Genomic DNA, 25,886 nt, shown 5'->3' with positions numbered 1-25,886 from the left:
CCAAAATGGCTGCTGCTCCCACGCTGTCCAGCAAAAAGCAAGATCCTGATAAGAGCCTCGGCCTGATTGCTGACCCGATTCTGCTGACCTCCAACGCAGTTTTGTAGCTTGAGGGCCCCCGGAGGAGCCCTCCCTCGGCACAACCTGCACAAAGCCTGCCCTGATTAAGGCGCAAATGGGACAAGCCACACGCACGACACGAGGCCCCATGGGCCATAACGGGGGGGGGGGGGGGGGGAGGAAACTACACAGAGACTCTGAAAAAAAGGAAAATATGGTAGAAAAAGTGGTCCCCCATGGGAAAACAGCCCCTCTTACCACCACTGGGAGAGTAGAAGGTCACCTGCACCACAGTTGCTCCCTAAAGAGCCTTTTTTTTTTCCTAATAAATCTTTACCTCAACAGTCTGAGACTCTGAGCCTAAGACAAGCCTTAGGGACAGAGGGAAAGGGGGATAAACCCCAATGGAGTTGCAGCCGCTGGAGTGGCCTCATGAAGAGGAGGGATCTGGACAACCAGATTTACACCCCACAGGCGCACAGACGAGCTCACAAAAGGGTGTCAACCCCTGGCTCGTCCACCTCAACTGGATGGAGAGAACCCAAAGGATTCCTAAAAAGAGAACCCCGGGAGGAAGGCTCAAAAGAAAAAGTGAAAAAGGAAGACAAAACTGCAGAACTGCAGTTTTAGCACCCTGTGCCATCTGCTGGAGACAGAGAAATACTGAGGAACTGCAGGTGGCACTGGGGTTTATGAAGCAGTGTCAATGAAACTTTCTGTCTCCATCTGCTGGCAGGGATGCATAAACCCAGGAGTCTGGACTGATCCGGGTACATACAGGGAAATGCATGTTGATGAGGCTATTAGTTAGTTACCTGGGATACTGAAAGTGAAATGTGCGGCCAATCCCACATTTTATGCTCAGAAATTAATGTCTGTCCAAGCAGAAAATACTATTTTTCTATACACCCTCCGACTTAATTTGTGATATTAAGTCAGAGCAACCAAAAATGTTAAAAAAATTTTTTTTTAATTTATTTAAAAAAATGTGCCAGCCAGTCCAGTTAGGAGAATGAATGCTCAATTTTAACAGTGTCTGTTTTTCTAACTGATGGCCGTCAGAGGGTTTGGAAAATTGACTCTCGCAAAATTGAGCGTCGGTTTCCTGAACCCGCTGACAGAGCCACCTATCCTGAGCCAAGGAGGCGCTATGGGTGCGTAATCATCCCTAGCACCTCCTTTTAGCGTGACCCCCTCATTTAAATACAGGATCGCGCACCCAGGAGAGGTGGCTGGGCACGCATTGGGAGAGCAGGTTCTGAACACGGAGCATCCGTTCTCCCACGCTTCTTACTGAATCCGCCTGATAAAGAACAGCACAACCCTAGAACACCAATCCACCTGCCAAACTGCTATAAGTCATTACATAGCGCTACATCTTAGCAGAATCCCTCACCTTGGTCACACACACAGAACACAAACTGACCCTTACCTAATACAAAATAAGGGAGCACAAATAAGAAACAGAAGCATTCAGACAAAAACTGAAATGAAAATGCCAGGAAGCCATACTGCATGCAGTGCAACACCACAGGAAATAAAAACAGATGCATTTCCTCCTGCACAGAGCAAAAGACAAATATATAAGAAATGCACATTCCCAAAGTTGACACATTCCATTCTTTAAAAATAGAAAATAAAATATTTTCTGTATTTTACTTTTTGTTATCTGTGCATATTTTTTCAATTGGCCTTGATCTCTCCTTTTTTATTTTCTCCTATATTCTTTTCCAGGGTCTATTTTCCATTTCCTCTCTCTCCTGCTGTCTTCTTCCCTTCTTTCCTGACATCAGCCTGATATTGAAGTTTCCTTTTCATCTTTTTTCTCCATTTCTCTCTTCTGTCTCGCTGTCCACTGATAACTAAATTTCACCCCTCCTCCTCATTTAACCCTCTAATCCTCAGTCTCCTTCTTTTTATCTTTCACTTACCTACCAGCTTTTCATCTCTTTCTCATTCCCTTCCTAACTCCCATCTCTCATTCCTTCCCCAGCCTCTTATCCCTCCTGTATCTTTTACCTACTTCCTAGTTCTCCATTTCCATTCTGTATTCTCATCTTCTTCCTCTCTCTCATTGAGGTTCCACTGCCTCTCTTTCTCTCACCAGTTCCAGATCCTTCCCTCCCAGGCCTCCAGCCTGTTCTGTTGCTTGCCTCCTACACAGCTTCCTATTACCCCTCTTTCACCACCTCCCCATTACCCATTCCCGCTCTCTCTCACCCCACTCACACACCTATTCCTTTCCTCTCTCACATACCTCCATAGCACCCCCGTTTCTTTTCACCGCATCTCACCCTCTCTCCAGTCCTCCAGGCCATTCACACCACCATTCAACCCAGCCACCTTCTCCTATCCCTATCTCACACATCCACTCATACCTACACAGTTGCTGAGTCCCCATTGTTCCTTCAAGCCCCTGCTCTACCTCCCAATGCTCTGTATCCAAGTCCCCATTCTCCCACAAAATCTGAGTCAGACTTTCACTCAGTCCCATACTTCAACTGCTTTCCCCCTAGTTCCTGAGTCCCATTCTTCCCCTGCTCTCCTTCTTAGTCCCTACTCTTCCACCCAGCCCCGAGTCCCTGTTCTTCCCCCTGCTCTCTTCCCCAATGCATGTCTCTGGTCTCCCACCCAGTCCCCTATTTTTCCAGATACCTACCCAGGTCCTGATCTTTCCCACACTTCCTCTGCTCACCCCCAGTCTCAGAGTCCTATTTTTTCTCTACTCACCCCCAATCCCCCATTCTTCCAGATTCCCACCCAGTCCCTGAGTCTCCATTCTACCCTGCTCTCCCCCACCTCCAGGTCCTTGCTCTTCCCTTGCCCTGCTCCCAGTTCCCAATCCCTATTTGTCTTCTACTCCCTGATAAATCCCCAAGAGCCTGGTATCCCAGATTCCCACCCAGTCCCTCAGGACCTCTCCTTCTTTCATATTCCCACTTACCTATTCCCCATTATTCCCCAATCACTGAGTCCTAATCGTTGCCTTCTCTTCCCCAAGTCGCATTTTTCCAGATTCCCAGCTACAAGGTCTCTTGTGTCTATGGAGCTCTGCACAGGTTTAGACATCAACTGTTTGAACAGCACAGGGCTCAGTGGATACAAGAGCCCTCGCGGATCAGACAGCTTAGATTTCAGCCAGCGAGGAGACAGGAAAGAAGAAGAAGGCTCAAAGGCAGAAATAGGAACTATAGCCGCACTGGCTTACAGGCGTTGGCCAAAATTTGGGGGATGTTTGTCATCCTGTTGTAAGGCCCCTGCGGAGCAGAAAGGAATGAAAGTACAATTTTATTTTCTACAGAGGCAGCAGACTCAGGACACTGAGAGACAGACTCAAGGCACCAGCCCCACGTGCCCAGAGCTAGCAATGCCCCTGGGGGCTACCATACTGGTGTTGGACCCCCAAAGTGTGTAGGGGCCCAGGGCTGTTGCCCCGGTTTGTCCCTCTGTAAAGACAGGCCTCCCTCCCTCTCTCCATTCCTTCCTGAGCAGCTGCCCTAAAACAACTGCAACAACCTGCCAGATCCTGATAGCCACACAAATAAAAAGAACCTCCAGTATTTGCCTTAAAAATCTGCATCTCTTGTGTGTACAAATAAACCTCCCTTGGCTCACTTTGGATCTTATATGCTAGGCATTTTTCCTATAGACACAGAATGGGGAAAATCCTTTAGTACATCTGGGCTTTTGCATCTTCACCTCTGACAGGACCCTGAGCGAGCTGGTAACTTTCTTCTTAGCAGTGATCCCAGGGCTTAGTGAGCCCTGGAAAGGTAGCTGGGTTCTCCTGGACTGCTCTCTTTCTCTTTTCTCTGGCAGCTGCAGACATGGAAGAAAGTTGCATCTTGCAAACTGTAGCTCCTCTCAATTTAAGTCTCTCTTCTCTTTCTTTTTTAAATGTATTTAGCTCATGCCTTTTCATTGGTAGCTCAAGGCGAGTTACATTGGGCATTTTTCTGTTCCCAGACTGCTTTCAACATTAAGATTACCAACTGGGTCCAGGTTGATCCAGTCCTGCTTTACCCCGTTGCATGCAGGGATTTGTAGTCTTGCTTTTCTAAAGAACTGTAATAGGAAAGTCAGAACTACAAATCCCTGCATGCAGTAGGGTAAGAGCAGAACTGGATCAACCTGTCCTGAAAATCTGGAGCCGGTTGGCAACCCTATTCATCATCCCCATAATATTTTCTTTTCTATGAGTTCCTGACTGCCCCACACTTTCCGCCTTCTGGAAGGACTTGGCAGAGCTGCTGCAGGCAGGCAATTGGGAATATTTATTTATAGACATTTGATATTCTGCCTTCCACCAAGAATGGCCTTAAGGTGGATTGTAATCAGATTTAGGAACAGGCAATTTACAAATAAATTTAGGAAAAGACAGATTACTATGGGAACAAATGTATGGTGATGTTCAGTTTGAGTTGGAGAAACATCAAGAGTGCAGGTTTACAGTTCTTCATCAGGACAAGGAGTTAGTCCAGGCTGGATGGGGTCTCTGCAGGGAAGGTCTGGCTGAAGAGCCAAGCCTTGGCTTTTTGTTCCTGAAAGTGAGGTGGCAAGGCTCAAGTCGTAGAAGTAGTGGTTGTTTGGTGCATAAACATCAGAAAGCATGAAGTCTCGTGCAGAACAATCTGGTAGAGGCCCAGGGGAGTAGAGGAAAGAAGAGCCTTTTGGGAGGACTGGAGATCGCTTGAGGGTGCGTAGAAGGGAGAGAATTTGGGAGAGGAACTCGGGTGCTTGCTTATTCATGCACTTAAAGACGAAGCAGAGTTTTGAATGTAATCCTGCTTTTGACTGGGAGCCAGTGCCGTTGGTGGAGGGTAAAGGTTTTATATGGTCAATTGATCTGGCTCCTACTTAAAGTTCTGGCAGCAGTACTTTGAAGGAGTTGGAGACACTTCATACTGTATTGAGTGAGGCCATTAAAGAGGGAGTTGAAGTAGCCAATTTGGGTGGTGGGGAATAGAAATGAAACTGGAGGTGTTTGTGTGGGGGGGGAATGCCCCTTAAGGCCCACTCATGATGCCAGGCCGGCGCACGCTGGAGTCCATGGAAGGAAAATGAGTAAAAGCAGCACCTGCTAGCCAAAAAGCGGTGCAGAGGCCAAGCCTCAGACAAGAATTTCTGTCTGCCCTCTGGGCCAGCGAGTGTATCAGCGAGTGTAGGATTATCATCTGGGATGGGAGCTGTAATGAACAAGGGACAATGGAGTGAGAAAAATGCTTCTTGTTCATTCTACCAAACTATGGCGATTATTCTCACAATCAGATGTGACACCTGACTAAGCAGTCAGTTTTTCTCTTCTTATTCTAATGTTTTCAAAAAAGGATTCATGCAGCATCAACTACAGCAGAGAGGGTAATTTTCAAAGCTTTTTCCTGCTGAAAATTGCCTTCCCTCTCTGTGGATAAAAGTCACTGTGCTGTTTGACAGCACAGGTACCTTTACCCACGGCAAAAATGGATGGGACTGGGAGGTCATGGGGGGGTGGAGGGATGGCGGAGCTTGCCAACCACCTACAGAGGGGCCGAAGCAATACAGTGCGCTCAGCCAAGTGCACTGTATAACCCGCACTCGGACACGGGTTAAATAAGGGCTAATCCACCTCCTAATGCAATAGGGGGATTAGCGCCTATTTAACACGCGTCCGACGCGGAGTGAATGCAGTAGCGCTCATCACTTGCAAATGCATGTGAATGAGGCTAATGCTAATTCACTCCGCATTCAAAAATAAAAGTGTGCGTCTCAGACACACATTTAGATCTCAGATATTAACGCCTGCCTAGAGCAGAAAAAACTGCTTTTCTGTACTTCCTTTTTTGTTTTTTTTCCTTAAAAAAAAAAAAAAAAATACCTCGGCAGTTAAGAAAGCGGGCGCTGCCTTTTCAGCGCCCGCATTCTGTGCTTTTTATTGCATCAGCCCCAGAGAGTCTGTTTGGAAATTCCCGTGCTTGGTTTAGCTGCATGGCTTTGTCCTTGCTGCAAGCGGGTGCAAAGTCCGTGGGTAGAAATGCAACTGCGGCACAGCCAGCCCCCAAATTTTCCACGGGGAGTTTCCCTTTAAAAAATGTGCTTGCAGGCCTTACAGGGACAAAGCTCCCACTGACTTGCAAGTACCCTGCAAGTTTTCAAAATTGCCCGCTTAATGATTTTAATCCAAATGTCTGTGGCGCAAATACACCAAGGATATTTTGCTGTGGTGTGCTTTTCAGGTCTTGACCCCAGCCAGAAGTATGGTGCCCCTACCGCTTGACCTCCTGACCCGGTTAGACCAGATACCCAACTACTCCAATTTCAGGGGTTACATCATTGTAAGTGTTCATCGCACAGTTCACATTCCGACTGACATCACACATGACTCCATGCTATTTGAGCTCCCACCTTTTTTTCTTTCAGCAATACAACCTGGCAAACGAAATTGAAGCAGCTGAGAGCTACACCATCTTTGCCCCAAACAATGATGCCATTGAGACCTACATCCGGAATAAAAAGTCTGTCATGGTGGTATGTATTACAAGCCCTTTAGACTGACTTAATGGAAAACTAACCCAACCTTGTTAAAAAAAAAAAAATCTTTCCTACTGTACATATACTCAGGTGAATTTACAAAGTTACATTGGGGGGGGGGGGGGGAGTTGTGTGCATGAACATAGCATATACATGCCTAAGTAGCATGTTCACATGTATAGGATATTTTATAAATCTCCAGACACTGCATGTACTTGCAGTGTAGCAACCAAGAAGAAGCGATCGGTAAAAACAGGATTCGTTTATTATGTGGTCTAGTGAAGGTATCACAGGTAAATTTTAATGGGGAGAAGAAAACAGGATGGTATAGGGGCATTCCAGGGTGGGGTTCATAAGTACATGCACAAGCTGTTGTTTGGTAAGCGAGATACATGCATGCGTTAGCAAACGTTTTTACACCTGCTAATTGACTCGTGCAATTGAAATTGGATGCGTCTTTTGTCTGCAATGTTTTTGGGTGGGAGGTCTAGGTGAATTGGTAGGGGTGCAAGATGAAGTGCTAGAAGGTGTAGGTGAACCAGTGAGGGTCTGGGTGAACCGGTGGAGATGTTGGCAAGCTGGCGATTCCCAGTGTGCGTGTGCAACTCAGTATTTTGAGAATTCTGTGCACACGTACTTTATAAAATACCCATGTCTGCATTTAATTCTGGGCTATTATACACACATTGCTACAGTTATTACGTGAATAAAACCTGCACATGAATGTTTTAAAATTGGTTAGAGAAAGAATGCATGTTCTTACATGTACTGGAGCATACACATATACTTGTAGAAATATATGCTATTTAATAAACTATGTGCCTTTAGCCACAGTTTATAACATACTGGCATATTTCTTCTTGCTTAATGCTCCTATTAAATGTTCAGCCCCTGATTAATGACCTGTTAGAGAATTTAAATCCTACTATTTTTTGCATTTCTAAAACCTGGCTTAATGACAAAAATAATGTTCTCTTAAACCAAATTTCTCATCCTAACTATGATGCATTTCATTTTCCTAGCCCTAAACGAAAAGGTGGGGGTTTATTAATAATTAGTAAAAAAGAACTTAAGTTAGTACCTTGCAAAGTAGAGATTAACCCTCCCTACGAGGTGGCAATTCTAAAATCTCCTCATTTAAACATAGGACTGGCCTACTGTCCTCCAGGTATACTACAAAAAGATTGCACACCACTGATTGAATTATTTGCTAAGGTATTTCCATTACCAGACTCTACCTTCATTGTAGGAGACTTTAACCTTCATATAGATAAGACACTTAGGGCCGGATTTTAAATGCCCTGCGCGCCGGCGCGCCTATTTTGCATAGGCCGCCGGCGCATGCACAGCCCCGGGACACGCGTAAGTCCCGGGGCTTCGTAAAAGGGGTGGGGGAGGGGGTGTGTCCGGGGGTCAGGGGGCAGTTCGGGGCGGGACCTGGGGGCGTGGCACCGGCCCAGGGGCATGGTCGAGGCCTCCGGACCAGCCCCCGGGTCGGGTGATGGTGCGCCAGCAGCCCGCTGGCGCACGCAGATTTACACCTGCTTTCAGCAGGTGTAAATCTGCCAACAAAAGGTAGGGAGGGGTAGGTGGGGTGGGTTAGGTAGGGGAAGGGAGGGGAAGGTGCGGGAGGAAGGGTGGAAAGAAAGTTCCCTCTGAGGCCGCTCCGATTTTGGAGCAGCCTCGGAGGGAACAGGCAACATGCACCGGGCTCGGCGCGTGCAGGTTGCACAAATGTGCACCCCCTTGCGCGCGCCGACCCCTGATTTTATAAGATACGCGCGGCTACACGTGTATCTTATAAAATCCAGCGTACTTTTGTTCGCGCTTGCGCAAATTTATAAAATCTGCCTCTTAGAACAGTAGCCTGTGAAATGTTTTTAGAGACAATGGATGCTTTGGGATGGTCCCAATTTGTTTCTAAAGCTACTCATAAAGCAGGACTAGAGATGTGCTTCGTTTTAAGCATTCCGGTCGGGCTTCGAGTTAGGTGCTTCGTCGTAAAATTCATTTTCTTATGGGTCATTTTTTTCCCCAGCAGATTTTTCAAACCGAAAAAAACTCCCACCCCAACCCTTCAAATTTACTTAATTACAACCCTACCCCCACCATCCCGATCCCCCCCCCCCCCCCCAAGACTTACTAAAAGCCTTGATGGTCCAGTGGGGTCCAGGGAGCCATCTCTCCCTCTCAGGCTGTCGGCTGCCACTAATCAAAATGGCGCCAGTGGCCCTTTGCCCTTACCATGTGACAGGGGCTGCCGGTGTCATTGGTCGGCCCCTGTCACATGGAAGGAGCAATGGACGGCCAGCGCCATCTTTGAAAATGACACAGGCCATCCATTGCTCCTTCCATGTGACAGGGGCTGACCAATGGCACCAGTAGCCCCTGTCACATGGTAAGGGCAAAGGGCTACGGCGCCATTTTGATTCCTGGCAGGCTCGAGAGCAGAAGATCACTCCCGGGACCTCTGCTGGACCACCAGGGCTTTCAGTAAGTCTTGGGGGGGATCAGGATGGTGTTGGGGGGGGGGGGGGGGGGGTTGTAATTAAGTAAATTTGAAGGGTTGGGTTGGGTTTGGGTTTTTTTTTTAATAAATGTGCCCCTCCCCCCCCACACTAACCCGAAAAATGAAATTTTCCCGACACATTTTAGATCTAATATTTGCCAACACCATTAACTGTCTAATCAATACTGCTCACATTATATTGCCCTGGTCTGACCACCAAATAATAAAGGTAGAAATAACCTTCCTCAACCCTCCTCCTAAATGTATAGATAAAAATCATACTTTTACCTTCAGGAAAAAGATAGACAAGGAGGTACTTTCAGAATCAATGGAAAATAAGCTCCTTGAATTATATCAAGCTAATGCCTCTTCTGCATTTGATTCCTGGGATCAGATTGTCAATGGCATAGCTGAAACCTCAGTCCTGTCCAGACAATAATAAAGAAAATAATACTTCCAAACCTAAGAAGCCATGGAACAATGATAATTTAAGATGCACTAAACAGTCCCTCAGAAAATTAGAAAAACACTGGCAGAAATGTCTGTCTTCTGAATCCCTAGGAAAATATAAATCTCTCCTAATAAAATACCGGGCATTAACTAATAAAGCAAAAAAAATATTACTACGAACAAACAAATTCATGGAGTAATATTTAATTCTAAATTACTCTTTGATGTTATTAAACATTTAATTATGGACCTGTCATCTTCCTTCTTGAGAAATTATAACTTTTCAAAATCTGCTTGCAATGAATATGCCACATCTTTTCTAGATAAAATTAATAGGTTGAAAAATCATTTCCCTGTCTGTTCTCTCGCAACAAGAGCCCCTGAAGATTCCCATGGCCTGGTTAAATGGACAATGTTCAACAGAGTAACGAATCTTGAAATGAGTCAAATGATTGCTAAAATCAATCCTGCTATTTACCCACAGGATCCCGTTCCAGCCAGTTCCTTGAAACAAGTACATTGTGTTATCACTCCGACAATCACAACCTTAATTAATCTCTCTCTCAGAAGGAATGGTTCCATCTGGCTTAAAACAAGCTGTGGTAAAGCTGATTCTGAAAAATAGAACTGTAGAATCAACAATTGGGACAACTATCGTCCCATATCCAACTTGTCTTTTCTCTCAAAAGTACTTGAAAAAGCTATGTTATCCCAACATAGCTTTTGGAAGACCAAGACATTCTTTTCCCAAATCAATTTGGATTTAGGAAACATCATTCATCTGAGACTTTACTCCTCTCCTTAATGGACTCTGTATTATAAGGTTTTGATTCTGATGAATCTTATTTTCTTGTGCTGATTTAAAAGCCTCCTTTGACACTGTGGATCATAACCTGTTATGCCATCATCTGAGCAATATTGGGCAATCACATATCTGATACTTTCTATATTGATACAGGTTCAGCACTCTCAGCAACATTATTCAATATTTATATGCTCCCACTGTGTAAATTACTGGTGGATTTAGGAATTTATTTCTTCTTGTATGCTGATGACATACAGTTCTATATTCCATTCTCTAAATTATTTGAGCATACAGTATCGACACTATCAACCTACATGACAGCAATACAGCCAGAATTATCTCAACTTAAACTAACATTAAATCCTAATAAGACTGAAATCATTTGGTTAAGTAGAAATTCTTCTAATAGTTAAACCTCTGGTTTTAGACTTGGATACTTTTCAAACTACTCCCTCAAATCAAGTATTCAGCTAGATGAAAACCTTACTATGAAAAAGCACATCAATAAATTAGTTAATACAGGTTACACCAAGTTGCGCATATTACATCAGTTGAAACCTTTATTAACTCTCAAAGACTTCCGTACTGTATTGCAAACTCTTATTCTCTCAAACCTAGACCACTGTAACTTTCTATTACTCTGTCTTCTCGCATGTCTCTTAAAACCATTACAATTATTACAAAATGCCTCAGTTAGACTTTTATTAGGAACTAGGAAATTTGATCACATTACATCCACACTGATTTCACTGCACTGGCTGCCAGTACAATCCTGAATCTATTGCAAAGTATTAACGTTAATATTCAAAAGCATTCATTCCAGTAATACTGATCTGATCAGTGTGACATTACAAGCATACAAATCTCAGCGAGCACTAATATCTCAAAATAAAGGACTATTGACTGTTCCTGCAAAACGGAGTACACATCTGACTCAAATAAGAAATCGTGTGTTTTCTTTAGCGGGTCCAAAACTCTGGAATTCTCTACCTGAGATGTTACATTTGATACCAGACGGAAAGAGATTTAAATGTGAACTAAAAAACAGCAGTTAGTGTAACTGGGGTTAAAAAAGGTTTGGATAAGTTCGTAGAGGAAAAATCCATAAACTGCTATTAATTAATAAGCAATTGTAGCTTATGATTTATTTAATGTTTGGGTACTTACCAGGTACTTGAGACTTGGACTGGTCACTGTTGGAAACAGGATTCTGAGCTTGATAGACCCCTGGTCTGACCCAGTATGGCATATTTTATGTTGTTATGTTCTTATGGCTATTCAAAAATGCATATAGCCTAACTTAAAAACATCAGAATGTAAGAGAAATACAATATCATGAAGGATGATATTAATCTGAAGCATGAGGAATAAAATGTAAGGCGAGAATGTAAGAATCTCAATACAATCTACTGATTATTATGTGATAGTTATATTATTTTCCTGTACTGCTTGCCTTATGTCTTATATCTTTAGTAAGCGGTTTTAAGATGTAATGGAGCATTATATTTTATATATGTTAATTTCTGTTTACGAAAACTACCTGGGTAAACCATCAATATTTGTTGATTTATAGATATGAATTTTACTTCTATAAACGGTTGTGATCTTGATATGGAACGATGGTATATAAAATGTCTAAATTAATAAACAAATCTCCATGTGCCTGCTTATGTACCCAAATGGTGTACCATGGACAGCTGTGAAAGTTCGGCTGACTGCTTTCATGTAAGAAAACCAGGCCTGTATTACTTTGCAAGTTCATCTGAACAAAACTGACCTGAGCATCTGTCAGCACCATTTTGTCACTGCTTTGTGACATGGTGTTATCGTACCTATATTATCTCAATGGAAGAAGACAGAAATGGTATGTAAGTGGAGGTGGTACAATAGAAAATGAGACAATGATCTAAGCTGGGGTGAGCAAATTTGAGGGAGTGGGGCCGTGAATGACCCTGAAGGGGCGAACGCTGGCTGCCCAATCAGGGAAGAGAAGCCCTGGCCTAGTCATGCATCCTTTTTGGTGGGCTGGAAAAAGAAGCAGCTAGCTGAGGGGGGGGGGGGGTGTCCGGGCAGGGAACCGCTTGCTCTGCGGCAGAACTGCCTCAGCCCGGGAGGAGTTCCTGCTGCCTCTGGATCCCTACCTAGGGAGAGAGAGATCACAGCTGTTGTCCATCTTGGGAAAAAGAAGTTGTGAGGTAGGGGAGAAGAATGGGAAAAGAGACTAGAGAGAATGAGGAGGTGGGGAAAGAAAATAAAGGCAAAAAGTGTAAAAAAAAAAAAAAAAAAAAAATTTAAATAAAAACATGAGAAATAAAAAAGACTAAGAAAAAATATAAAAATAGAGAAAAAAATAGGAAAATTATTGAAAACCATTAAAAAAAAAAAAAGGAAAACAAAAAATGTTGGGTTGCTGTGTTTGTCTGCTTGTTATGCTCATTGTCAGGCCGATACAGTACAGTGTGCTCCGTCGGAGCGCACTGTTAGCCTGCTCTTGGACGCGTGTTTTCCCTTACCCCTTATTCAGTAAGGGGAGGAAAACGCGCATCCAACCCGCGGCACCTAATAGCACCCTCAACATGCAAATGCTTGTTGATGGCCCTAATAGGTATGCGCGTGGGATACAGAAAGTAAAATGTGCAGCCAAGCCGCACATTTTACTTTCAGAAATTAGCGCCGACCCAAAGTTCGACGCTAATTTCTTCCGGCGCTGGGAAAGTGCACAGAAAAGCAGTAAAAACTGCTTTTCTGTGCACCCTCCGACTTAATATCATAGCGATATTAAGTCAGAGGTCCCGAAAAGTAAAAAAAGTAAAAAAAAAAAATAAATTTGAATTCGGCCCGCGGCTGTCGGGCCGAAAACCGGATGCTCAATTTTGCCAGCGTCTGGTTTCCGAGCCCGTGGCTGTCAGTGGGCTCGAGAACTGACGCCGGGAAAATTGAGCGTCGGCTGTCAAACCCGTTGACAGCCGCCGCTCCTGTCAAAAAGGAGGCGCTAGGGACGCACTGGTGTCCCTAGCGCCTCCTTTTCCCCGTTTTTACTGCATCACCTAATTTAAATATAGGGAGAGCGGGCTTTCGTCCGCTCTCCCGGCGGACTTTACTGTATCGGCCCGTGTGTTTGTTCTGTGTCTCTGTGTTTGGGTGGGATGTGCCTGCGTTTGTTTCAATATGTTGTGTCTATGCATCTCTCCGTGACTGTCTATGGTGTGTCTGTGTGTCTGTCTGTGTTTATCTAAGTGTGATATGTCTGTGTCTCTGTGCCTGTCTGGGTGTGGGGTTTCTGTCTCTCTGTGAGGTGGCTTTGTCTGTGTGTCAGTATGGGAATGCAATAACCGTGTCCTTGTCTGTCAGGGTCTCTGTTTCATTATGTCTCTCAATCTGGGTGTGGGATGTCTGTGTCTGTCTAGATATGAGGTATCTATTTCTCTCTGAATCTATCTGGGTATGGGGTGTCTGTCTCTCTGTGCCTGTGTGTGTAAATGTGAGCTTATTCCTTTCAGCAACTTGAAGAGAAAAAAAAGGACAGCTTTTAGCCACTGGATGGCAGTGTGGCTGCCTGGTGAATACCCTTAAATATATATATATATGTATATATATGTGTGTGTGTGTGTGTGTGTAGGAGGATGGGGGGGGGGGGCCACGGCTCAAAACATTTGCTCACCCCTGATCTAAACTAGAGTGAAGCCATGGAAATAGAAAAAAACCTACAGCATGAAGTACAAATATAATTCATAATAAAAATAAGCACTTTTAAGTCTTTTAGGATGTTTTGACTGATTTATTCATATAGGGGTAGATTTTAAAAGGTGTGCGCGGGAGTAGATTTGTTCGTGTAACCTGGCACGAACAAATCTACTCCCGATTTTATAACATGCGCGTGCTGCCGCGCCTATGTTATAAAATACAGGGTCGGCACGCACAAGGCTGTGCAAAATTGGCAGCCTGCGCACACCGAGCCACGCAACCATCCTCCATTCCCTCTGCCCCCCCCCCACCTTCCCCTCCCTTCCCCTATCTAACCCACCCCCAGCCCTAACTAATTCCGCCCACCTTTATTTTACAAGTTACGCCTGCCTCGGGCAGGCGTAACTTGGGCGCGCCAGGCGGCTGCCAGCGCGCTATGTTCCACTCCGGGGGCTGGTCTGGAGGCCACGGCCATGCCCCCGGAACGCCCCAGGGCCGGAACCATGCCCGCGGCCCCACCCCCAGAATGCCCCCGATGATACACCGGCCGCAACACGCCCCCTGACGCGCTCCCGACATGCCCCCCCCCAGGAAAGCCCCGGGATTTAGGCACGTCCTGGGGCTTGCGTGCGTCACCGAGCCTATCCTCTCCCTTCACCATCCACTAACTCCTTTGCTTTCCTTTTCCCCCCACCCATTCATCCCCTCCTTTTCCCATGCACCCATTCATCATCTCTCCCCTCTCTCCCCATCGACTCATTCCCTCACTCTTCTTCCCCGTACACACCACTCACCTCATCTCATCTCTTATCTCTCCTCCCCTTCTCACTTATTCCTTCTCCTCTCTACTTGCCCCATCTCCTCCTTCTCACTCACCCCTCTCCTCTTTACTTGCCCTCTCTCTTCCTTCCTTCCAATTGCAAGATAGGCTCGGCGCGCGCAGGGGGTGGAAGGGGCAGCTTTTCAGGGGTTATGCGCGTATCTCTTTGAACATCTGTCCCATAGGGCCAGATTTTCAAACCTACGCACAGGCGTAGATTTGTGCACGCAACCCGGCACGCACAAATCTACACCCGATTTTATAACATGGGCGCACAGCCACACACATGTTATAAAATCCGGGGTAGGAGCTCCGATCGTTTTCGCCTCATTACTTTTTTAAGTTAAAAAAAAAAAAAAGTTGCGTTTTACATTTAAGTTTAAAACGAATGCACACCCCTAGTGCACACTTGTGCACCTTGCGCACGCCGAGCCCTAGGGGGAGCCCTGATGGCTTTCCCCGTTCCCATCCCTTCCCCTATCTAACCCGTCCCCCAGCCTACCTAAATCCCCCCTACCTTTATTATTTAAGTTGTGCCTGCCTCTGGGCAGGCATAGGTTGAGCGCGCCAGCCGAGTGGGCCTTTGGAGGCCTCTGGCCACGCCCCTGCCCCGGACCACCCCCGCCCCACCCCTTTTTTCGAGCCCCGGGACATACGCGTGTACCGGGGCTTGCGCGCATCACCTAGCCTATGCAAAATAAGCCCGGCGCGCGCAGGAGGGGTTTAAAAGGGTTACGCACGTATATTATGCGCGTAACCCTTTTAAAATCCGCCCCATTGAGAGCCCATTTTCCTAATGCGTGCCCATCCACCTTTCCTGGGCGCTGTTTAGGAATTAAATAGGAGGAACCACAGAAAAGCAGTATTTCTTCTTTTATGTGGAGGCTTGGGGGTGCCTCAAAACGCCATCTTCAGGGCTGGCATTCATTTTTGCAAGTAAAAACATGCACGTCGGGCACATGGGTGAGTTTTTGCATCGGGGGGGGGGGTAGTAGCTAATAGCCTCATCTACATGGCATTTACATGTGATGAGCAATATTCGCTACGAACTGGTTTGGACACGAGTTTTGGACACGCTAATCCCATTATTGCATCAGGAGTTGTGATCGCCTTCTCTTCGGCGATCACAGCGACGACATCCACGAGGCAGGCCTCCGCAACCGGCGCCACAGACCCGCCGGGGTAAGGCCCTTTAAATTACAGCCTCACCCACAAAGGGTCCGCCGCCGATCGCGCGGCATCCGGTCCCGTCTTCGCCGTCCTTCCTTCTGCTGTGCACGCCCAGCAAGGTCCGACCAATCCGGAGAGGTCCTGAGGCCCTTTAAATTCTTCTCTCGATGGCGCCGCGCGATGCAGCCGCAGCTACCAAATCCCTGCAATCTCCTCCAAACCAATGACCAACCTTCAGTCTCATCTTGCCTGCTGCCACGGGACTCCGACGCCGCCCCGGCTCCGTTTACATCAACTCCACATCTCATAACCCGACTACAAGTCTTGAGACCAGCAGGACCCCACCAACTGTAAGACTTATTACCTACCCCCTCAGGTTCTTTCTCTCCCATTCTCCCATAGCAGTTAACAGATTGCCTTCACTAACTGCTATGCTCTACCACCTGTTACAATTGTCACGATAATTGCCTGATTCCACCTACTTTATTTGTATTGCCTATATAATTTCCTGCCTCGTCTGACATTGCCTGTATAACCACGTTAATGTGCCTGCCTCTTATGACATTGCTTGTACAACTACAATAATTTGCCTCTACACAACCCCCCATCCCTCTAGAGTCTACACAACCTGCCCTATCTCAGAAACCAGATATCACGCCCGCCTTACCCACACCACCCCGCCTCCTGCATTCCACCCACAGCCTCTCCTCCCTACCATAGGAAAGCCTCTATTATCAATAAGTCTCTCTGAACATATACCTACGTAGCATATGACCCACTCTTCTATCCCTCTCGCTAAGACCCTTAACCATCCTCGTATCCACCCTTTACCTCATACTAACCTACCCCCTGCAGTGAACAACACCCTACCTTACATACACCAACCAAACAATAGCAGAACCCCCCATTCTTTACAATAATGAGTCCACAACCTATTCCCACCATAAAACACTTCTACACCCCCTACAAAATGACCAGTCACACATACATAACACAACAACACAGATCACTCATCCCCATTATGGCATCCCCCCTCACACAAATCCTGGGTATGCTATCATTTTCCATTCTACTACTCAATGCTCAATCCATTCTAAAAAAAAAACCATTCTACTACAGGACATCCTTACAGACGAAGCCCCTGACATATGCACCATCACGGAATCCTGGTTAAAGGATACCGACTCCGCCTTAATCAACCAACTCTCCTTAGATGCATACAGCTTATTTTCCATACCTAGAAGCAAAAAAAAAGGAGGTGGACTATTCCTGGCCGCCAAAAAGAACTTCAACCTCACGCTCCAAAACATTTCACCACCCCCCAAACTGGAAATCAGCATATTCAAATCTAATTCCCTCCAACTCTGCTTAATCTATGCCCCCCCTGGCCTTCTCGAAAAAAATCCCTCCCCACTCATAGAATACATCTCTAAACACATAAACAATACTAAGCCTGCCATAATTCTGGGAGACCTGAACATTCATGTAGACCGTGACCCCCTTTCCCCTTCTTGTGAAGCTATCTTGAAAGCTATGACAGCACTTGGTTTCAAACAAAATGTCTCAGAACCCACGCACAAGGCTGGGCATACACTCGACCTCATCTTTACCAACTCCTCAATCCAAACTGACCAACCCAGATGCACACCCATCCCTTGGTCAGACCACTTCCGAATAGACACACGATGCACAATCAAAGACACCCCCCCCTCGCAACCCAAAAGAACAATAACATTTCGCAAACAAGGCAAGACTGAAGACATCCTTGAGGCCCTTTCAAAAGAACTCCCCAACATAGACCTCACTGATGCAAACACAGCCACAGCCTCATGGTTTCAAATCACCACAAACATAGCAGATAGACTCTGCCCATCCCACACCAAAGAAATCAAAGCAAACACAAATAATAAGAAACCATGGTATACAAATGAACTTAAAACCATGAAAATTGATCTTCGTAAAATAGAAAAAGCCTGGCGGAGGAATCAAATACCCACCATCCTAGCACAGTTTCGCGCCTTTCTACACACCTACCGAAAAGCCACTGAAAAAGCAAAGAAAGACTTCTATGCCGCAAGAATCCATCAGTTCCAGTTCAACCTACAAGCCCTCTTCCAATACGTATCCAGCCTCATCACAGCACCGGACAGACACAACCTTGACTACGACGATGAAACAAAATGTGAAAAATTAGCATCATACTTCAACACTAAGGTACAGACCATTATGGCTCGTTTCTCACCTCACCCCATTCTCCCCAACTTAACAACTCCCAGCAATACTCCCAATGACCACTATAATCCCATCACACCCATACAAACCTCAAACACCACCCTCTCAAATTTCGAAAACACATCTGCACTAGAAATTGAAAACACTATCAAAAAACTCAGACCCGCCTATCATCCCTCAGACAATCTGCCCACCATAACACTACTCTCAAACCCTACATCAATTGCCAAACACATCGCAAATGTCCTGAATAAATCTATCTCACTGGGCCAGGTCCCAACCGAACTTAAGCAAGCCATTATAAAACCCATCCTCAAAAAACCAGACTTAGACACCACTGATCCAGCCAACTATCGCCCAGTGGCAAACCTCCCGTTCCTCTCCAAAATACTCGAAAAAATAATTAATAGACAACTTACAGAATACATAGAAGACCACAATATTCTCTCATCTTCTCAGTTTGGTTTCCGTAAACACCATAGCACAGAAACCCTACTTATCTCCCTCTCGGAAACCATACTCAAAGCCCTGGACAAAGGACAGCCCCACATACTCGCACTTCTAGATATATCGACGGCATTCGACACAGTTAACCACAACATACTCATTAAACGCCTCAAGGAAATTGGCATCACGGACAACGCCCTTCTTTGGTTGCAGTCTTACGACAGAAGCTATAGAGTAAAAATTGGCCGCAATGAATCCAAACCGGTCAAGCTATCACAAGGAGTACCACAAGGCTCATCCCTCTCCTCAACCCTTTTAATATCTACCTCATACCCCTCTGCATACTGCTGTCCAAACTGGGCATCCAGCACTTCATATATGCAGACGACGTCCAGATACTCATACCTATAACTGACTCAATCACTAACGCAATGAAGACTTGGAAATCTGCTTTGTCTGAAATAAACAAATTACTCACTGACAACTTTCTGGCACTCAACACCAACAAAACCGAACTACTCATCCTCTCTCCCCCTAACATTCCCACACTCAGCATTTCCTCCCCCTTGCCACCAGGCTGCCCTCCCACCCAATTTGTCCGCAGCCTAGGCATATGGATAGACAACCACTTTAACCTCAAAAAATTCATATCTAACACTATAAAGAGCGGATTCTTCAAACTCCACACATTGAAGAGAATCAAACCACTTTTACACACTTCTGACTTCCGAACAGTACTGCAGGCCATGATCCTATCCAAACTGGACTACTGCAATGCTATCCTACTAGGCCTCCCAAAAAATACCCTTCAACCGTTACAGCTCCTACAGAATGCTGCCGCCCGCATTCTCACAAATACTCACCGTCATGACCACATCACCCCAGTTCTTCAATCCCTACACTGGCTCCCAGTAAACTCCAGGATAATCTACAAATCCCTCACCCTCATACACAAAGCCATTCACAACCAAAACATGCACTGGTTCCCTGAACATCTCCACCTCCACAACACAACCAGACCAACTAGAAAACAGCACCAAGCCAAACTCCTGACACCCTCCCCTAAATTCATCAAACATGCCACGATCAGAGAAAGATCATTCATTATAGCAGGCACTTCCCACTGGAACAAAATGCCACCCCACCTACGCCAGGAACCTTGCCATAAAAAAATTCAAACAGAATCTGAAAACCTGGCTCTTCAAATTAGCATACCCCGACTAACCAACCACGCCCAAAGATACATACCAGACCCTCACACCCCTTCCGACTGACACACCTCTACTAAACTTAACGACCCCCCCCTCATCCCCGCCCCCTCCTACATCCCTGTTCCCCTTCCTTCCACCCTCCCCTCATCCTCCTCCCCTCTCGCCAGCCCCATCTTCCTTCTACCTTTCCATTACCGCCCATATACCCTGTTACCTTGTGAATAGTTAATGAACCTACTCTCTTTTACTCTCCTTAAGAGTTTATCATGTAACCACCTGATAAACCACCTGTCTCAAGTTGAATTAGTTGTCATAATGTTTATATATTCTAATTTATTGTAAAGCTAAATAATGTTTATGTTTATCTATCCTAAATTATTGTAAAGCCTGTTGCTACATTACGTTACATTGTGAACCGGGGTGATGTTTTTAACGTGCCCCGGTATATAAAAAAAACTATTAAATAAATAAAAATAAAAAAGGAGTTATTCTAGGACATCCAAAACACGCGTCCAGCTGCTCATCAAGCTGTGCAATATGCTGAGCGCAATGTATTGTATCAGCCCCTGGATGTGTACTGACTGTTTTCCTTGTTCGTGCTCACCTTTTTCTCTCACTTTCCCATTTCTTCAATCTATCTCCCACTCTCTTCCTTATTGTCTCCTTGCTTCACTTCTTCCTGCCCTTGATCGCATAGCTTCTTTCCCTCCATGTTCTTTCTCACTCCTTCCTTTTCTTTCATGCTACCCTTCCCTCCTCTCCTCATTTCTCTGCCGGAGTTAGTTTCCTTATGGTCTGGAAGCAAAATTGTGCTTACTGTATCAGCCCATTTACTGATCTTGGATTCTTGGATGAACAATACTGCCCATCACTACCAACGTAATTATACCTTCTTGCCTACATGAGGATATGCTTCCCCTTTCCCTGGCATGGAGCAAATCACAGGCTCTCAAAATAGAAAGAAAAAGCATTCCAGTCCTTGTGGTTCATAGCTCTTTACAGTCTTAGTTGAGGGAACGTCTTACACTCATATCGTAACTTGTCCTCTGCGAGAACCTTGAGTCAAGCCAGAGCCAGATCTTAGACTCCAGCCTGGTCATTTTTGATGCACAGAGTCCTGGATCTTACTTTAATAAATCCAACCTGAAATTGTTCCTTACAAACCGTGCCTGGAAATTTAGCTCAAGGTAGAACTGTGCAGTTATTTATTGATCAGTGTAGTCCAATTTTTGTTAGTTAATTCCGTCCAAAATCAGAAGAGTGAACTCAATTTGCTAATTATAGTACTTTCTTATCATCCTGCAGGAAGAAGACGTAATCAGGTACCATATTGTTTTGGGAGAGCAGTTATTGAAAGTTGACCTGCACAATGGAATGCATCGGGAAACCATGCTTGGATTTTCATATCAAGTGGTATTTTTTACCCATGATGGCCAGGTAGCAGCATCGTCCTTTAAAATTTTTGGAATCTACAGTACTGACTTCAGCAATTAATATAATGTTTGAAATTAATATTTAGAAATTCAGATAGTGTCTTCTTCTATGCCCTTGTTTTATTCTTGCACCAGCTGGATTTAAGGCACATGCAAAGCTGCCAGTTCTTTCCAAGTAATAAATAACTTCTCAAGTCAGTCCTGCTATTTTAAAATCTCTTTTCTCTGAGTATTTGAATCGACAAAACATGAGAAATCCAAGACTATCTAGAGCAAGAAGATTAAACAAAGAATGGAAAGGCATTCTTACCTCCATCACTTACTCATCAGGGTCAAAGTGCACTCAACACATATTTCTGTTCTGCTGCAGTCTCTCTCTCAAATAATTCGTTTTTAGGGTGATGAGTAACAGGAGTTCCTGGTGAGTGTATTGCTTGCCTAAAGGGATTTCCCACAGGTTACTGGTCTCTTTGCGCAAAAGTTTCATACCCATGCAAATGAGCTGGGTCGCAAACTTTAGCATGAAAATTTGCTCACAGGATGGCCGAAAAAAATAACTACATTTCACTGAGGTGCAGTTAACCTTTTTGCAAAAACTGGCATGCAAAAACATTTTTGTGTGCTGGGGTTCTACTAATTCATTAATAATGAGCTGCTTTTCATGTTTTTTGCATCCTCCAACCCACCCCCATAGAGATTTCTCTTTCCCCTCAACTCCTTGCTAATCCTGATGCAATCCTCTCACCCCTCCTCTACCCCCTCACTATCCTCTCCCTTCACCATCTAACTCCTTTGCTTTCCTTTTCCCCCATCCATTCATCCCCTCCTTTTCCCATGCACCCATTCATCATCTCTCCCTTCTCTCCCCATCGACTCATCCCCTCACTCTTCTTCCCCGTACACACCACTCAGACTCACCTCATCTCATCTCTTCTCTCTCCTCCCCTTCTCACTTATCAATTCTCCTCTCTACTTGCCTCATCTCCTCCTTCCCACTCACCCCTCTCCTCTTTACTTGCCCTTTCTCTTCCTTCCTTCCAATTGATCCCCTCTATCCCCCTCCTCTTCCTCCCTCTTAGCCCATCTCATTTTTCCTATCTCATTCACCCCTTCACCTCTTCCTCAACTCCTCTGCTCTTACCTTTCTCCCTCCCACTTACCTCCCACTCTTCTTGCTCCCCTCCACTTTCCCCTTTCTCTTCTTCCAACCTTTCCACTCAACCCTCTCCTATTTTCCCTCTCCCACTCATCATCTCCCACCCCACCCCACCCCACCTACTGCCTCTTTTCCTGGCCCTCCCCAACACACCCCCTTCTCCTGCTCTTCCCTACCCATTCATCACAGCTCCACCTGCTTTTCTTAGGCTGGCAAGTCCTGATGAACCCCAAATCTTGCTGATTAGGCCACCAGCTCCTTTTCCATTTCTTCAGCTGGCAGGGTCTTGTGATCTCTGCCAGCCTCACTGATCAGGTCACTAGCTCCTCCTCAATTATCTCTTTGAATGGTGAGTTCAGGGGAACCCTGCCAGCCATGCTGATCTGGCCACTGGTTCCCTCTGCTGTTGCCTATTTGTGTTTACAAATTCACACTTGTTACTTTCCTGTTACCCATGTACCTTTCCATGGGCAGAAAATGTACATGTGTAAGATCTTGTGCTTGAGATGACACAGAAGGACACATTGTAAGGCACATAAGACATTCCTATAGTACTTTACTGTAAAGAATGTTTAACAAGCTAGGTTGGCTTCAAGAGTCTCCCATGACTTTAAGGCATGTAGCAGCTATGGAAGTTGACAGAACCCCAAATTGCTAATCTTTTTTATTGTACTAAATTACCAACATTCTTTATTGCAGTCCAGTGACCAAGTTTGTATTTTAATGTATCTGATCAGATAGCCATCAATCCTGCTTAACTCTTCACATCAGGCCTTTTCTGCAAACGTTTATTTATTTACAATTTGTTTTTCTTTTCACCGCAACATCCAATAAACTATTGTTCAGTGCGGATTCCAGTTGAACAATGCTAAAACATTACACACAATATCTATATTACCTGAAATCAACAAAATTAAATTAAAGATTATGTGCAAATTCAACCAAAAGCTGGATTAAAAAAGTCACCTCAGCCATCAAGAAAGGCTGCAAAGGTTCATACAAATGGCAGCTTAACAAAGTCAAGGTGCTCCTTTCGCCCCTGGTGCTCCTGGAAGAGGGGGATGGAGGTGGGGCATGCTACATTGTCTTCACCGTGTGCTGGATCTGGAGCGGAGCCACTGTTCTGGAAATTCAGCTCCATTGTGAGCTGTAGTGCCTGAAGTGAAGGCATTTCTCAATCAGCAAGCTTAGAACAGCAATATTGGCAAAACCTTGCTTAGATAATTCAGCTGGCAGATCGAAAAGGAATGCTCCCACTTAGCCAACCCCCTTTCCCGCGTCCCCCAGCGTGAGTGTAAGTAAACTGATTTACTGCTACGCTGGCCCAAATCCAAACCCGATGCAGCTGGCACAACAGGCAGACTCAACAACTTTTGTTTTTGTTTTATTTCTTAAACATAGGGGATGTGGCCATTATAACAAATATATATTTATTGTTGCAAAAGAGTGTTTCAGAAATATGAGTCAAATTTTAAGACCGAAAGGAAAGGAAAGGAAACCTAAGCCAAGAGAAACAACAGAACCAAGCAAGATCCACATTGATATTGTCAGTCATCTAGCATTAATGTTCAATGTTAGCCACCAGGTTTTTTCCTCTAGTGGCGTAAATCTTGAACAGTGTTTCTTTTACAGTTGTTTGTTAATGAAGCATCAATAAATTACACCAATCTCGCAACTAACAAGGGAGTTATCCATGGGCTGACAAAAGTATTGGAAATTCAGATGAATAGATGTGACATCAATGATACCAAAATCCTGATGGTAAGGCGTTCTTCCACCCTTGGATGCCAGCCTAGTTGATACATGCTCTCTTTGTGCAGGGAACCATTCCATATTGCCTAATTCCAATCCAGTCCCTTCTTATTTTCCTTTGCATATGCACTAGTAATTTTTTTACAAGGAAAGAGAATTCTTATTAGTATAAGGAACTGTGTACCATCCACCTCAAATTGTGCATTATTTTATTTTTTCTTGTTTGCTTGGGTTGTCGACCAAAATACTGTTATGTGCTTTTCTAGATCCATGCAAACGCTTTATGAGTTAGTACTTCATCTTCCCTGCCGAGAATCAATGTTTGTTTATTTATTTATTTGTTTGTTTGTTAAGGGGCAGTGTGTTAACTGTTCACAAGAGCCCATCTGCCCTCAGGGAACAAATCCAATTGTAAGTATTAAGGTAAAACTAGTTTTGTGCATTTTATGGATTTCTGTGTATATACATATATAAATATCTATGTATATATTTAGACATTTGGGTGTAGGGTGATTGCTTAAGTTGATGGCAGACCAGAAAAATGTGCTGCTATGTGGCTCAAAAGTAAGTTTCCTATTCATTCAGCCAGACACATGGGTGTGAAATTCTTACCTCGCTGGGGCTGACCTGGCTAGAGCCCCCCTAGGGCAGACTCCTGGCAAAGAAGGTGTTAGTGGATGGAATTTCCCTCTCTTTACCCCAGGAAAACAAATGGGACTGTGAACAAGGATGGTAGTATGTACATATATATATATATATATATATATGCAGGTTTATTATACTATATGAGTATATACATTTCTACATGACTATGTATATCGCTAATAGGATATCAAACAGCACACCTATCTACTCATGGTTAGTAGTCTCAGGCCATGCAACTATATACATTCCTACACGATAGCAAGAACATTTAATATTTGGCTATTTGGTAGGGATGTGAATCGTTTTTTGACGATTTAAAATATCGTCCGATATATTTTAAATCGTCAAAAATCATTAGGGCCACGATACAATACCAATTCCCCCGATTTATCGTTAAAAAATCGTAAATCGGGGGAAGGGGGAAGGGGGAGGGCAGGAAAACCGGCACACTAAAACCCCCTAAAACCCACCCCCCCCCCCCCCGAACCCCCCCCCCCCAAATGCTTTAAATTACCTGGGGATCCAGCGGTGGTCCAGAACGGTGGCGGTCCGGAACGGCCCCCTCAATTGAATCGTGTTGTCTTCAGCCGGCGCCATTTTGCAAAATGGCCGCCGCAAAATGGCGGCGGCCATAGACCAAAACGATTCGACGCAGGAGGTCGTTCCGGACCCCCGCTGGACTTTGGCAAGTCTTGTGGGGGTCAGGAGGCCCCCCCAAGCTGGCCAAAAGTTCCTGGGAGTCCAGCGGGGTTCCGGGAGCGATTTCTTGCCGCGAATCGTTTTCCATACGGAAAATGGCGCCGGCAGGAGATCGACTGCAGGAGGTCATTCAGCGGGGGTTCCGGACCGCCGCTGAACGACCTCCTGCAGTCGATCTCCTGCCGGCGCCATTTTCTGTACGGAAAATGGTGCCGGCCATACGCGTATGGCCGGTGCCAGAATCATTTTCTGTACGGAAAACAATTCTGTTTTATGTAAACCGGTATGATTTGCATTTTAATGTAA

At 45.0% G+C, this 25,886-nt stretch overlaps 1 protein-coding gene across 1 annotated transcript in view; it reads left to right on the top strand.

The window, feature by feature from the left end:
- Positions 1 to 25,886, top strand: part of STAB2 (stabilin 2) — a 473,152-nt gene that overhangs the window by 194,904 nt on the left and 252,362 nt on the right. The window contains 5 exon segments of the mRNA XM_029599680.1: positions 6,273 to 6,371; positions 6,457 to 6,564; positions 21,201 to 21,332; positions 24,117 to 24,245; positions 24,591 to 24,647. Of these exon segments, the coding sequence (XP_029455540.1) occupies positions 6,273 to 6,371; positions 6,457 to 6,564; positions 21,201 to 21,332; positions 24,117 to 24,245; positions 24,591 to 24,647 (525 nt within the window).

The sequence above is a fragment of the Rhinatrema bivittatum genome, chromosome 4, assembly GCF_901001135.1.
Source record: "Rhinatrema bivittatum chromosome 4, aRhiBiv1.1, whole genome shotgun sequence".
Classification (NCBI taxonomy): Eukaryota; Metazoa; Chordata; class Amphibia; order Gymnophiona; family Rhinatrematidae; genus Rhinatrema; species Rhinatrema bivittatum.
Note: the sequence above shows the minus strand (reverse complement) of the source record. Positions and strands in the feature narration are given on the sequence as shown.